The following is a 14,858-nucleotide window of genomic DNA, read 5'->3' as shown; positions in this document are numbered from 1 at the left end:
GTGTAGACATTACTTGCAGAGACGAGAGATCCTTTCATCTGACTACCCGGGCTTTCACCCACGCAGTACCCGGAAACCCATTTTATGATAATCGCATCAATGTGTATAACCAGTTATTTGTATTCATCTTCACTATTTTATATATTTGATACGCGTCTCTGTGATGAAGACGAGGTAAGTGACAAGTAAACAAAATGATAAAATATATGGGACATGAATGCAAATTATCTCGTGTATAACAAATGAAGAATTCATTATATATCTATACTATTTATATATAACAAATGAAAAGTTCATTATATTACTTCTATACTAAATTACTAATCTTTAAATGTTAAGTGTCTTATAGTAACTACTTGGTGTATCATGACAAATCAAAAATCATATTTCAATTTAACCATTTTTGTCCACTTTTTTCTCAACTTCTTTTTCCATTAACATCTTCCCTATTTTTTCCCCAAAATAATTTTATTATTTTTCCTTCTGTGATTATATAATTTCAAACATATTGTTGACGTGACAAATCATGAGACATTAGAGCTATTATTGGAATAATACTCATATGCTATGTTGAAGTTTACCTTACTTTTACATAGCAGGGACTGTTGGTTGGATTTGAACTTAATAGGCTCCGTGATATTCGCGAAGCGGGCTGCAAATATCGTGTCCAGACGTACGAAGTCCCAGATATTCACATATATCAGACGAATGTTCGTTACAATATGTTCTTGCTAATGGGGCAACCCATCAAGCATCTGAAAAGCCCGTCAAAGTATAATTAGAAATTGGACCGAGAAGGCCCACCATTCTGCTAAGATCGAAGGCGCGGCTGAAGCAGGTGGCCCGACGGCGATGGAGTATCTGGTCTCCACAATTACATCTTCCCATACGTCATTTGGGGATATTTTATGGATATTTAAAATTGGGAACTGTTTGATTTCGATTTGTCGGGCAGTGGAAGTGGGAAGGTTCGAATACAAATTGTACTCATGCTGCCATTTTAAATGGTTCACTTCAATCTCGATTTGCGTAGTGTTATAGACTAATAATTGATTTTTGGAGATGGGTTGGAGATAAATCCTCGAATTTGATTTTGGGATGGTTCAGGCGCCATTGGGACCGGATATCTTGGGCCCGAAGCTTGTTGCCGCATGTAACGTTCGGAAATTTGTTACGTAAATCCGCATGCATAACTAGAGGATTTAATAATTTTAAAATAAAGTAAAAAGGTGTTAAATGATCCAATTTTTTTTTATTAGTATATATTAGTTATTAATATAGCTAGCCCACATTTCGATGGCCCAAAAATATTTTTAAAGGTCTTGGCCCAAATAAATTATTACATATGATAATGTACGCACACTATTACGTACAAATACAAGAAAGAGGAAAGGAACACTTCCCCCAAACCCCTTCATTACCGTCAGTTTGAAGACCCTCCTCAGTCCTCCCTGAGCTCCCTCCATCTGCGGCCGTCGCCTGAAAACCACCGCCAAACCGCCGCCGAAGACAGCCAAGGCAAATGGCAACCCTGTAGCAGCTCGAACCAGTGCAAATCGAAGCTTGTTCGAAGACTTGTACCTGCGCGAATTCTTGTCCGATTGTAGGTGAGATTTCGGCTTCAATTATTGGCTATTTGTGGTGTTTTGTGTTGGATTTGAAGTCCTCTATTTTTACCCTGATTTTCTAGCTCGTTTTCCTTGCGTTTCCAGCCACCTCCAGCGTATTTCCGGCGTCTTCTCAGGCGTAACTCCGGCGACCGCCGCCTTGGGTCAGCTAGCGACTGGATTCAGCTTCGTTTTTGGTAATTATTATTGGAATTTCAGTTTGTGCTATGGGTCAAGGATTGTTCAACTTTGGATTTTCACTCGCTCCAATTTAATTCGATTTCGGCAATTGAATTGTGTTATATTGAGATAGTTAAGAAATTATTTGGTTTAAATTGAATGATTTGTTTATCGAGCATTGTCATATTATTAATGTTAAATTTATCTATGCACTTTATATTATTTGGTTCTAACCTAAATTTAATATTTTTGTTTATATTAGATTATTTTAATATATTTGATTGTGATGTTGAGGTATTATTTGATGGAAATAATATATTTAAAGTTTAGTATTACATATTAAAAAATTAATTTTTCTTCCTTGTTGCCCCCTCTTATGTAGTCCTGGCTCCGGCCCTGATCGCCGCCTCCTCCGTGCACAAAGGCATCGGCAGGACTCTGAAGGGAAGAGATCTCAGCAGGGTTAGAAATGCAATTCTGCAGAAAACTGGGTACCAGGATTGACTTGTTAATTTATATATTTATTTATATTATTGTTTTTTTAAAAAATATATATATATATAATTTTCCTTTTCTTTTTCAATTTGGAAAAAGCCTCGGTTTTTTTAGTGATGGGAGGCTGATTTTGTTTTACTGGAAAATGTTTTCCTAACATATCGACGAAGTAACGGAAATGTCAAATTTGATCATTTTTATTTCACTTTTGAATAATTGTTTTTATGTAATTATTATTATTTTTTGATCTTCGGTTATCGTTTAATTTGTGTAGCTGTTGATAATTTTAAAGCTCTCAAGTGACATTAAATTCGGAGAGGTACAATATACGATACGGCCGTAAATTAAAATGATTTGTTTTACCCAAAGACCTTTATTTATCTGCATGTTTTACTGAAAGAATTAAGAGATATTTCCCAGATTGTAAAAATTAATGCGCGTATGAACTTACAAAATAGGTTTTTGATTAACTAATTTTTTATCATCTCAATCGAATAAATAATTTTTTTTTTTATTCTTAGAAGCAGCTGTCCCGGCGGCGACAGAAAATCTGGTCTCCACAATTACATCTTCCCACACGTCATTTGGGGTATTTTATGGATATTTAAAATCAGCAAGTGTTTGGTTTCGATTTGTCGGGCAGGGAAAGTGGGAAGATTCAAATACAAATTGTACTCATGCTGCCATTTTAAATGGTTCACTTCAGTCTCGCTTTGTGTAGTGTAGACTAATCATTGATTTTTGGACATGGGTTGGAGAGGAATCCTCGGATTTGATTTTGGGATAGTCCAGGCGCCATTGGGACCGGATATCTCGGGCCCGGAGCTTGTTGCCGCAGTTGCTAATTCGGGTTGCCTTGGTTTCCTTCGGGCCCCCGATTGGGTATGTCTCTTAGTCTCAATATATAGTTTCCAGAGTTGGTTTAATCAGTTTTGTGCTCCGGGCTTTGTGTTCATATGGGGTGAAGCGATTGAGGCCAAAATAACCTATATTAGTTTCATTTTCTAAAATGAATTTGTACAAACAACATATTAGTGTAGGAAGACTATAACTTTTAATATTTTCAGGAACCAAATCCACTCCAAGTTTCAGACTTACATTTCAGCTTCAAATTACCTGTGATTTTCTGTGATGGGTGATGATTATTATCTGGTTAGATATTAGTTTCAGTGCCAAGAACTTGATTTGAATGACAGGAGGCGCCAGATCATCTGAGACAGCTCATTAAGAAGACTAGAGCATTGACAGATAAACCATTTGGGGTGGGAGTGGTTCTTGCATTTCCTCACGAGGAAAACGTAAGAGCCATACTGGATGAAAAGGTCGCAGTTTTACAGGTTTACTGGGGTGAATGTTCGCAAGATCTTGTACTTCAGGCCCATAAAGTTGGGGTGAAGATTGTACCACAAGTAAGTTCTTTTAAGATAACTTTTATCTTCAACTTCGGTATTCTTTTGTTTTGCCTCTGTACATCTTGTTCTCAGTCCAAAATGTTGTTTTGTATCCATTTGAGTTTCTTTGGATTTCTATGGATAGACTTCCTTATCTAAGTCCTGTGTTGTCAGTTGTCACTTAGACCATAATGTACACATGCTGATCTCAGTGGAGTATGTGGTTTCACACTTTGACCGTCTGAATTGATGATGATTATAACTAGATTTTTTAAAGATTCATTTCGCAATTTTACCAATGCTTGCTATTACTGCAAGGTTGGGAGCTTTGAAGAAGCAAAGAAAGTTGTTGACATTGGTGTAGATGGAATAATTGTTCAAGGAGTGGAAGCTGGAGGGCATATCATTGGTCGGGTAATAGCGCGTTTTTTGTTTTCGTAGTTTTGTGTAATCTATACTATTATTTTCAACCATTTAGTTTCATTCTTTCAGAAGATTTGAAACATCGATGCACATGATTCTATCTACATTTCACATTTCTGATTGTATTTAATATTTATTGATTAATTCACGCACAATGCATTGATTGCTTGAGTCTTGGTAAATTGCATCAAATTTTATTGGCCTTTTGTTTTTTACATTCATAACTTAACAAGCTGTGACGATGTAAACTTTGCATAGTCAACATGGAAGTGGCATCAGTTTATGAAGTAAGAATATGCAGTCTAGTTTCCTAACGTCGGATAGACCCTTATATTAAGATTCAAAATGACTGGCTACGGTGAGTATTTGGGGTGACTTCGTAAAGATTTGGGAGGGTGCATAGAATTTTGAGTTTTTTTTCTGGGGGAATAGGATTGATATCTCCTCCATTCTATTGGTTTCTATTGGTTCCTGTCGTATTCTTTCCTAGTGTTCTCCCACAGGATGAGTTTGAAACTTTGCATGGTGTATTCATCTATATGTATGTGTTAAAAGTTTGAGGTAGAAAAGCTTGTGGCATGAACTACCATTTTCATGTTGTCGTTCTCGATTACTTATCAAAGTTTAATAAAATTTCTCATGATCACTTACTAATGTTGGAACACTAGGAAGGCTTAATGACTTTGTTGCCAAGAGTAGTCGATCTCGTTCAGGATCGTGATATTCCTGTAATTGCTGGTGGAGGGATTGTGGATGAGCGTGGTTATGTAGCAGCAATGGCCCTTGGAGCGCAGGGTGTTGTATTAGGAACCAGGTTTGACGATACGCTTCATTTCAAATTTCTCAAGAAAAGTACTCGTGAATATCACCATCGTCACAAAAGACCGACTTGTGCTTGTTACAGGTTTGTTGCAACAGAAGAAAGCTATGCTCATCCTACCTACAAGAAAAAGTTAGTTGATCTCGACAAAACTGCATACACAGACGTGTTTGGCCGTGCTAGGTGGCCGGGGGCACCTCATCGAGTTTTAGAGACTCAATTTTTCCAAGAGTGGAAAAATCTCCCTAGTGATGAAAACGAGAGCAAACAACCAGTAATCGGACACTCGACCATACACGGCGTGGTGAATATACATTACTCTCACTTTCATTCTCGCATGGATTCGTTTACGCTTGAAATTCATAACGGCCACGTTTCTGTCAGGAAAAAGAGATCCGACGCTTTGCAGGGACGGTTCCGAACGCGACGACTAGAGGTGATATCGAGAGCATGGCTATGTATGGTGGTGCAGGTGTTGGGCTCATAAAGGACATTATCCCAGCAAGTGAAGTCATACAAAGACTTGTGGCAGGGGCTCAATCCCTCATCAACAAGCAATTCGCTCCTTGACAACGTACGGTCTAAACGTAATGTTTGTGTGTTTTATGCATTTGTGTTGCTTATTTTACCGTCTAATTCCTCTAATTATAATATACTAATATATATGTATGTATGAATAAGGTTACATGTGTAATAGTTTGTGAATTATTTATTGATATCAATGTTTTGTGGAATAAATTATGTACCTCAAAATAACACACGTAAAGTTTGTATATTATATTATTATTACAACTCGACTTGAAAATGTCTAAACATAGTTAGGCAAATATTAGTGGAACGTCGAAAGTCAGATTTTCAAATTTGCAGCGGTGGACATATTATTTTGTCCTATACATTTATATTATATTATATTATATATATATTTTTTAAATTATTATATTTTTATTATTGAAAAGAAAAGATCACACAAGCAAATTTCTGGACCATGCTAGATCACGACAGTAAATTCTATGTTCATTTTACGGCATCCACTCTTTGATCAGTTAAGTGTCCAATTCGGGTTTGTCTTTTTCTATCCATTTGACTGCTTGAAAACCAAAACACCGATTATTAACGCACGTGTATTGGTAATATCTCATATTTTCAAATATGTATATATATATAATACATTAATATATTCAAATTCAAAATAAATAAATAAATAAAAACATTTAGAAATATTAAAACCAAAGAATAGCCACCGATCTTTAGCATAAGTAACACAGCAGGTGTTAGGTTCAGGCCTAACTTTCTTTACATGCATTAAACAAAACCAAACGAAACTATAATATATGAAAATGACAACATTATATCGAGATTTACATTTGAAACAATAAAATTATCTTTGCATTGTATTTTGAAAATCTCTTTTAAGAATACATATAACATACGCCACTTCCCGTTACATTGCCGCCCATTTTCAACGAACTTATTGTGTAATAGTTTGCTTATTTTACCGTCTAATCTCAAATGTTACGCAAGTATAACGAATATATACGTGTATATATATATGTTGAATATTTTTCCCGTATCGACCTTATTAAAAGCTCTCTCTTCTCTTCTATATATATATGTGCATATATACTTCCTGTTACATTGCCGCCATTAATCAAGCTTCACATATCACATTGCGAGTAAAAAAAAAAATGGGTTCAATTCGAGGAGATGAAAGCAGCAGAGGCCATGCCGTATGCATACCGTTTCCAGCACAGGGCCACATCAATCCCATGCTACACTTGGCCAAACTCCTCCATCACAGAGGCTTCCGAATCACCTTCGTCAACACGGAGCACAACCACCGCCGCCTCCTCAAGTCCGGAGGCCCCGCCGCGCTCGCCGGTCTTTCGGACTTCCGGTTCGCCGCTATCCCGGACGGTCTCCCGCCTTCGGACCCCGAGTCCACTCAGGACATCCCGTCCTTGTGTGTGTCCACATCAACTACTTGCCTGGAACCTTTCTGCAAACTGCTGTCGGAGCTGAACGGAGAAGGGCCGCCGGTGAGTGTTATCGTCTCCGACGGGGTTATGTCCTTCACCTTGAAGGCGGCGGAGAGGTTCCGGTTGCCGGAGGTGCTGTTCTGGACCACGAGTGCGTGTGGTTTCTTGGGGTACACTCAGTATCCGCAACTTGTGGAGAAAGGATACGTTCCCCTTAAAGGTAATTTACAGAGTTTGTTAAAGATCTCAACTTTTTTCATTATTTGTGTGTCGATTATATATTAGCTTACTTAATTGCATTATATTCCATGTGCAGATGCAGAGCAAGTAACGAACGGGCACATGGAAACAGTAATCGATTGGTTCCCGGCGGCGGACGACTTCCGGTTGAGAGACTTTCCCTCCTTCATTAGAACAACTGATCCAAAAGACATCATGTTGAATTTCTTCTTGCGAGAACTTGAAGCCATCCCAAAACCCAAAGCAGTGATCATGAACACGTTCGAAGCCTTGGAATCAGACGTCCTAAAAGCTCTCTCCCGCATGTTCAACCCCAAAATATACTCCATCGGCCCTTTACATCTGATGATGAATCAAATTCACGACGAAAGGCTGAATCCCCTGAGCTCCAGTCTATGGAAGCAAGACTCGGACTGCATCAAATGGCTGGATTCAAAAGAACCCGAATCCGTATTTTACGTCAACTTCGGAAGCATAACAGTAATGACCCCGGAACATCTGAGCGAATTCGCCTGGGGGCTCGCGAACAGCAAGAAGCCATTCTTGTGGGTCATCCGCCCGGACATAATCGCAGGAGACACCGCCGTCCTTCCGCCGGAGTTCGCGGCGGAGACTGGAGACAGAAGCCTGGTGATCAGCTGGTGCCCTCAAGAAAAAGTGCTGAAACACCCCGCAGTCGGGGGATTCTTGACTCACAGCGGCTGGAATTCCACCATCGAAAGCATCTCGTGTGGGGTGCCGATGATTTGCTGGCCATTTTTCGCGGAGCAGCAAACGAACTGCAGGTACAGCTGCGTGGAATGGGAGATAGGGATGGAGATGGATAAGGAAGTGAAGAGAGATGAAGTGGAGTGGCTTGTGAGAGAGGTGATGGATGGGGAGAAGGGGAAGAAGATGAAGGAGAAAGCGTTGGAATGGAAAAGAAAAGCAGAGGAAGCAACCGCAGCGGGATCGGGCTCTTCCTATTTGAACTTTGACAAGTTGATCCAAGAAGCGCTTTTGCAGTAATTTGTGCGGGGGAGCTTAAAATCGTGTTTCATTGCATGTTTTTTTTTTTTTTTTTTTTGTAACGTGGGAACCTGCAGCCGCTATCTTTAGTGCGCACCGGGTAAATTCCCGTACTAACGCAATAGACTGCAAACTACGTTAGACAGGTAAATCACAATAGGCAAGCCCTATGTGACAGTCTAGTCCAAGAAGGTGTTGGTAGGGGGACTTTAGTTAGAGTATGTTATTGACATAATTAGGGTTCGCATATCGGATAAAAATATCGAGTTTACGATATACTGTACTTAAATTTTTTCGATATACAGACATTTTTTCGATATATCGAATTTTTTTTAAGTATCTAATATCTATATGGTATCAATATGGATTTTTTCCTTACCAAAATTTCATAATTTATCGTTATGAATTTTTTTCATATCATTATTTTTTATATGGTATACCGAAAAACCACCCCTAGACATAATATTTTTTACGCAACGAGAATTCATATTTTGGACATAAAAAAATATTTTTTATCAGTTGATTGAATAAGATATGTGTCTCGTATAATCAACACGAGAGCTTTTTTGATAATTTAAGGTAAAAAAAATTTTTGGTTCTGTGTGTTTGTCATTTTGCAATTTTCGATCTTTTATGTTATCAAATTTCAGTTTTATCCTGTTATCTTTTTTTTTTCAATTGTATTTCTTTTTCTAACGTGGTCCTGATATAAAAACACTACAACACTGATGTCGAGTTTGTGTGTATACTATCACAAAAATATTTTTTACAAAAGTGACAAAAAAAATATCAAAAATCAAAACATGTTGAACTAACAACTGAAATTTACAAATATAGAAAACAAAAATTAATGACAAAATTATGAAGCCAAAATTACAATTTTATCGATAATTTATTTTTGGAAGATTTTCCATCAATCACAGAGACCAAACCTTAGGCATAAACATGATTTGGACGTGAGGCAATTAATCATGCCACATATTGTCCCTTGTGTCACTTACATCATTTAATATGATTTTTTTTGTATATGTAATATTTTTTTTCCCAAAAAAATCGACCCACGGTCCACGGAGACCAATCCCACCAAGAGATGCTAAACCTTTAAGCAGGATTTGGACGTCTCACACGAGACAATTAATCATGCCACATATTGTCCCTTGTGTCACTTACATCATTTAATATGATTTTTTTGTATATGTATAATTTTTTTTTTTCCCCAAAAGAATCGGCCCACGGTCCACGGAGACCAATCCCACCAAGACATGCTAAAGTACCCCATGTTGAAGTATAGATTCTATGCCTAAATTTATTTTGAGTTGTACCTATCAATTAGATCGACCGAGTTAGAGGTTCAATATTTAATTTATTTGAACGTACATTTTTTTCTTTTTTCTTTTTCTATTTTTCAAAAAATCAACTCGCCAAGATCAAACTCGCAAAAACGACTAGCGTCTAGCAATGACTCTAATTAAGCTATAAACAAAGTACAAATAGTTTGATTTGTTGATCTATGTCCATGTATATTTTGAGTTGTTTGGACACCATAAAGAATATGTGTTATAAGGCTATAACAAGGTTGTAATAATAACGCTTTGTTTAGTACTAAATAAGACCATTAAGTGAACCCATTAATTAAATCTTAATTCTATAGAAAAGATAGCAGCTGTTACTCTAATTAAATAAGATTAATTAGTAACCCATATCATCTTTTACTTATTACACCATGGATTGTATTAGAATCAATAAATTTCATGCTGTGTAACTTGGCCAATACAACTTTTTGGGGGCCAAAATGGGAGTCTTTCTTCCATACGTAAAACTTGCCATCCTTTGGTCATGGCTAGTTACAGGTTTGTGTTACTATCAAATTTTGTGCAAACTCTTCTTTTTTAAATTTTATTTTTGTAAAATGTATATAAGCCATATACGCACACACAAAATTCAATATATGATGTAATTTTACGTCTAATAATAAGTTTATACACAAAATCTAATAATGTTATTCCCGTGAAAAGAATCTAATAATATTGGAGAAAGTTTGTCAATATCGAATTTGGTAGTTGGATTATTATCTTGTTATGTGTAGTGACTAGTGAATGTATATGTTTTGGGGTATTTGGTGTATTTTTAGCCATCTAAAGAAATTATTATTATAGAAGTATGTAACTAATAAAATAGATTAGATATTACGAAAATTTTATAAAAAATGCAGAAGTTACAATATTTTTTTTCACATATTCACGCTCTCTTTTAGAACGATTTTATAGATTCATATAACCGATGGCATCGATCGATATATGTAATGAAAAACGATATTTTGACATTAAAAAACATGATTCGAGGTGACTTGATAAAATTGAAACGTCTTAGATTTAATTTAACAATTTAAAATTTGACAATCTCTTTGCTTCAGGTTCCGTATCAGCGGATTGGGGATACGATTACAGAGCCAACATCGATGTAAGTGAACCACATAAAGAATTCCCATTTCGTAGTTCGTTGTATATATCAAGAAACGATGAAATAGTAAAATGGTACTGGATTTTTTTAATTATTAATTTTTTGTGTTTTTACAGTGTTTGGGAGAACCATTGAGTCCTCAATATGGAGGAGGGTTGGTCGAGAATCCGAAGATGGATTTCGGAATGCAGGGGTGGAATGCGTTCGGAGAGGGGACGAAGGTACAGATCATGCAGACCGCGTCGGGGAATGATTACTTGATAGCGTCCAATAGGCATGATCCTCATGATAGTTTGTCGCAGACTTTTGAGCTCAAGAAAGATCTTCTCTACTCTTTTAGTGGTGAAAATTTTTCAGGAAATTTGCTTTTATTTGATCCATTACTTGGATTGGTGTAAAGGGTTTTTGGTTTTATGTTGAACAATGATTTACAGCTTGGATACAAATTAGCAAAGGAAAAGAGGTCGTTGCGGCTTTCATGAAAGTGTCGGATAAAGAAAGTGTAGTTGTTGGGTCAGTGTTAGCTCGAGCTGGGTGCTGGTCTATGATCAAGGGTGGATTTCAAGTTTATCGAGATTACAATGCAGAGCTTTATTTTCTGGTATTCATGACATTGGAATTCAGATTTTGAATTTTGAATGATTTTTTTGTTCACGTTGTTTGGACTTTGAATTTTTTCCCCATTTAATTTGGTGTTTTTTTGTGTTTCAACAGAGCAACAATACGCGTGTTGAATTAATGGTAGACAGTGTTTCTTTAAAAGATTTTACCAAGAAACAGTGGAGAGATCATCAGCGTCAAAGCATCGACAGGGTAAATTCATGAGTTAGATCTGTGAAAGCCGTCATGGTTTTTTGTTATTTATTGTTCCACCTGTTTGATAAAATGCTACTGTGGGTGCAGCATCGAAAGAGGAAACTGAGAATCAATGTTACTAACAAGGAAGGGGAAAAGCTTGTAGGTGCACACGTCACCTTAGACCAAATCAAGCCTCATTTTCTGCTTGGTGCTTCGACAACAGAGACTATTATTGACAACAAAGCTTATCAAGAATGGTTTCTTCAACGTTTCACAGTGACGTCATTCAACAACGAGCTCAAATGGTACTACACGGAAAAACAAAATGGGATAGAAAACTACACGGTCCCGGATGCCATGATCTCCTTTTTTAGGAAACACGGGATTCCTATCCGTGGGCATACCATTCTTTGGGATAAGCCAATGATGAACAGCCAATGGATTCATGAGCTTTCTCCTCGACAACTCCTCAACGCAGCTGTTCATCGGATGGGATCTGTTATGTCTAGATATGCCGGCAAGCTTATGTCATGGGATGTAATCAATGAGAATATTCACTTCTCATTCTATGAAGATAAGATGAGGCCGAAAGCGTCGGCTATGTTTTTTAAGATGGCTCAGGCGTTGGATCCAGGGACTACAATGTACCTAAACGAGTATGCTACTCTCGAATATCCTTTGGATATGGAGGTCAGTCCGTCCATGTACGTGGAAATGCTTAGAAGCATTAGATCCTTCCCCGGAAATGAGAACATGATGGTAGGGTTGGGACAACAAGGTCATTTCACATACGACAGATTAAACATATCTTATGTACGTGCTGCCTTGGATGTTCTTGGTGCCACCTACATGCCAATATGGCTCACGGAACTCGACACTGAAAGAGGCCCTGATCAGGTGACTCCTGATCTTTACCTACAAGTAGCTTATGATCCATCGATTTCATTCATATTTCATCCAACAAAAAACTTGAAACCTGAATATATAACACATAACAAACAAAAAAAGGATCAAAGTGGTTCTTTCTGATAATTCCCAGTTGCTAATCTGGTTGTAGATCATGGAACTGGAAGAAGTCATGTGGGAGGTCTTCTCACATCCTGCCGTTGAAGGGATTGTTCTGTGGGCAGGATGGAAACCTACAGGGTGTAACAAGACGTGCTTAGAAGACAAGAATTTCAACAAGTTGGCGAAAGGGTGCGCTCGGATGTGCTTCACGGACAACAGTTTCAAGAACTTGCCTTTGGGCGATATGGTCGATAGATTGATTAAAGAATGGAGAACTACAAATGTGACTGGGACAACAAACAAGAAAGGAGTCTATCAGTCTCTGGTGTTTCATGGAGACTATTCTTTGACATTTACTCATCCTAGCAGCGGTCGAAAAGTGACGCGGCTAGTGAACGTGACCAAGGATAGTTGGGAGCCATTGGAGATTCAGGTTGTTCTGTGAGAGTATATGTTTAGTGTTACATACGTTGTTGAGATTCATCAGTTAAATAAATTCTTGTTCACTTTATTATTTTATGAATCCTATAAAATTTTTCAATAACTATAGCATGTCTAATGATCAAACCCCATTTTTCATATGTTATAGAATAATTATAGCTTAATTATGTTGAATCTCATCCACAACCCCGTCGTGTTCTTCAGTGAGCTACGGATTTTTTTTTTTTTAAACCAGCTATGTTTTATTTATGCGTGTTCTATTCTATAAACTTGATACATCACTTATAACATTTATATAAAATATAGCTCAACGAAGAGCACAACGGGGTGGTGGCGCAGTTGGCTAGCGCGTAGGTCTCATAGCTTCTGAGTTATCCTGAGGTCGAGAGTTCGAGCCTCTCTCACCCCATATCAATTTTTTTTCCATTCTCAATTAATTTTTGAATGAATGAATGAATTAATTTGTTTTATAATCAACTCACATTATTAAGTAATATATATATATATATATATATACATGATTGATTTTGAAAAAAAACAAAAGTAGGTCTATTATGAGATGGTCTTACGAATCTTTATCCGTGAGACGGATCAACCCTACTCATATTTATAATAAAAAATAATATTTTTGACATAAAAAATAATATTTTTTTATGGGTGACCTAAATAGAAAACTCGTCTCATAAAATTAATCTGTAAGACCGTCTCATAAAATTTTTTGTGAAAAAAATATATCAAAGATGTTTTCTGTGTAAATAACAAATACAATATCATCACAATTTTTTTCAATATAAATTTTTTTTGACAAACCGTACCAAACCTTCACTACACAAACGCATCTCTCATTAGTTTTAGATGTCAAGATTCAAATATATTTCATCGAAATAAAACAATTGTATGTGATGCATTCCTATCAAAGGCTTGCTCTAATTTATAAATTCAGTGTATATACATTATATATACTAGCTACATATGCACACACGTTGTGTATGAAATATAATGTACATAAAACAAGGGATATTGATAGAACATGAGTATTGGGATGAGAAGTTGGATTTAGAATGGGTGATAGATATTACGATATTGTCATTCAATTATTTTTAGGGCATTGATATTTACACTTCATATTTTGTTAAATACACTCCATCTTTAAGTTTTATGGCATAAATTGACAATTATATCCTTTTATTCATTAGTCTATTTCAAGTATATATATTAATAATGAAATTGATTAATTTATGAAAGGTTAGTACAATATACATTCTACGTTTAACAATTAAAATATTTTCATTAATTTACTATCATTTTCTATCATGTATACATAATGTTGGGGTGTAAAAATTTGGAATAAAATTAAAATTTAAATAATTTTATTTATTACATAATATTAAAATAATTTTGATATTACATAATATTTTTTCATATTTAGAAATAATTTAATCTATTGCGGTGTTAAAAATTTGGAATAATATAAGAATTTAAATAAAACTTAATTTTTTAGTTTATATTATTTTATTTGTTTTAAAAAAATGTCTAACGGTAAATTGTATAATTTTAATAAAATATTGTGAACATTACCATAACCATTTTTTATTGTAAAAAATACAAACAATATATTAAATATTTTTATAAATTTTTATTAGTTTTAAAATATAAATATATTTTACTTGAAAATTTAATTTTTTTTATATTTATAATAAAAATATCATCATGGAATAAGATATTAAAATATGAGAATGAAATATCAATTGATTGAAAAAAAATTAAAATTTAAAATATTAAAATTTTAAAATAAAAAATGGTAAAAGAAACCGAAAACAAAAGTAACGATAATTAATAAGGTAATGAATTATGTTTGTAATATTGTTTTCTAAATTTTTACGTATTTAATGTTTTAAGTAATTTATTTTAGGAATTAATATCATCATTAATAAATTTATTAAAAATATAAAAATCAATAAGAGGGTATCATTGCAATTTATATTATAAAAATTAAATATGGAGCGTATTT

The 14,858-nt window shown here is 35.5% G+C and overlaps 3 protein-coding genes and 1 non-coding gene across 20 annotated transcripts; all 4 read left to right on the top strand.

Moving 5' to 3' along the window:
* Positions 1-1,386: 1,386 nt before the first annotated feature.
* LOC140880393 (uncharacterized) lies at positions 1,387-5,708 on the top strand. 15 transcript variants are annotated; one of them, XM_073284780.1, is made up of 11 exons: positions 1,387-1,607; positions 1,713-1,804; positions 2,170-2,278; positions 2,557-2,601; positions 2,810-2,871; positions 3,009-3,164; positions 3,479-3,691; positions 3,992-4,087; positions 4,765-4,910; positions 5,001-5,220; positions 5,301-5,708. In XM_073284780.1, the coding sequence occupies exons 6-11, from the start codon at positions 3,030-3,032 to the stop codon at positions 5,484-5,486; spliced, it is 996 nt and encodes a 331-aa protein (XP_073140881.1). In that variant the 5' UTR covers positions 1,387-1,607; positions 1,713-1,804; positions 2,170-2,278; positions 2,557-2,601; positions 2,810-2,871; positions 3,009-3,029; the 3' UTR covers positions 5,487-5,708. The 15 variants fall into 15 exon arrangements, with proteins under 15 accessions (XP_073140881.1, XP_073140885.1, XP_073140883.1 ...); XM_073284784.1 differs by having other exon boundaries at positions 3,004-3,164; XM_073284782.1 differs by having other exon boundaries at positions 2,807-2,871.
* An 837-nt stretch (positions 5,709-6,545) lies between these two features.
* On the top strand, positions 6,546-8,331 carry LOC140882989 (7-deoxyloganetin glucosyltransferase-like). Of its 2 annotated transcripts, none has more exons than XM_073289269.1 (2): positions 6,546-7,112; positions 7,215-8,331. In XM_073289269.1, the coding sequence occupies exons 1-2, from the start codon at positions 6,602-6,604 to the stop codon at positions 8,138-8,140; spliced, it is 1,437 nt and encodes a 478-aa protein (XP_073145370.1). In that variant the 5' UTR covers positions 6,546-6,601; the 3' UTR covers positions 8,141-8,331. The 2 variants fall into 2 exon arrangements, with proteins under 2 accessions (XP_073145370.1, XP_073145369.1); XM_073289268.1 differs by having other exon boundaries at positions 7,209-8,331.
* A 1,578-nt stretch (positions 8,332-9,909) lies between these two features.
* Positions 9,910-12,893, top strand: LOC140884682 (endo-1,4-beta-xylanase 5-like). 2 transcript variants are annotated; one of them, XM_073291513.1, is made up of 7 exons: positions 9,910-9,990; positions 10,554-10,600; positions 10,717-10,942; positions 11,035-11,201; positions 11,315-11,413; positions 11,504-12,295; positions 12,456-12,893. In XM_073291513.1, the coding sequence occupies exons 1-7, from the start codon at positions 9,933-9,935 to the stop codon at positions 12,849-12,851; spliced, it is 1,785 nt and encodes a 594-aa protein (XP_073147614.1). In that variant the 5' UTR covers positions 9,910-9,932; the 3' UTR covers positions 12,852-12,893. The 2 variants fall into 2 exon arrangements, with proteins under 2 accessions (XP_073147614.1, XP_073147615.1); XM_073291514.1 differs by lacking the exon at positions 9,910-9,990 and adding an exon at positions 10,407-10,482.
* A 278-nt stretch (positions 12,894-13,171) lies between these two features.
* TRNAM-CAU (transfer RNA methionine (anticodon CAU)) lies at positions 13,172-13,256 on the top strand. Its single transcript is given in 2 exon segments — positions 13,172-13,209; positions 13,221-13,256. It is a non-coding gene; the product is annotated as a tRNA-Met (tRNA).
* Positions 13,257-14,858: the final 1,602 nt, after the last annotated feature.

The sequence above is a fragment of the Henckelia pumila genome, chromosome 2 (genome assembly GCF_033568475.1).
Source record: "Henckelia pumila isolate YLH828 chromosome 2, ASM3356847v2, whole genome shotgun sequence".
Taxonomy (NCBI): domain Eukaryota; kingdom Viridiplantae; phylum Streptophyta; class Magnoliopsida; order Lamiales; family Gesneriaceae; genus Henckelia; species Henckelia pumila.
Note: the sequence above shows the minus strand (reverse complement) of the source record. Positions and strands in the feature narration are given on the sequence as shown.

Excerpts from the sequence above, each read along its gene's own strand:
- LOC140880393 (XM_073284779.1), top strand. The coding sequence starts at position 3,030 with ATGGGTTGGAGAGGAATCCTCGGATTTGATTTTGGGATAGTCCAGGCG. Across the intron at positions 3,165-3,478 it reads TCCTTCGGGCCCCCGATTGG|GAGGCGCCAGATCATCTGAG; the intron begins GTATGTCTCTTA and ends TTTGAATGACAG. Across the intron at positions 5,221-5,300 it reads ACTCGACCATACACGGCGTG|GAAAAAGAGATCCGACGCTT; the intron begins GTGAATATACAT and ends CGTTTCTGTCAG.
- LOC140882989 (XM_073289268.1), top strand. The coding sequence starts at position 6,602 with ATGGGTTCAATTCGAGGAGATGAAAGCAGCAGAGGCCATGCCGTATGC. Across the intron at positions 7,113-7,208 it reads AGGATACGTTCCCCTTAAAG|ATGCAGAGCAAGTAACGAAC; the intron begins GTAATTTACAGA and ends TTCCATGTGCAG.
- LOC140884682 (XM_073291513.1), top strand. The coding sequence starts at position 9,933 with ATGGGAGTCTTTCTTCCATACGTAAAACTTGCCATCCTTTGGTCATGG. Across the intron at positions 10,943-11,034 it reads TCTTCTCTACTCTTTTAGTG|CTTGGATACAAATTAGCAAA; the intron begins GTGAAAATTTTT and ends AATGATTTACAG. Across the intron at positions 11,202-11,314 it reads ATGCAGAGCTTTATTTTCTG|AGCAACAATACGCGTGTTGA; the intron begins GTATTCATGACA and ends GTGTTTCAACAG.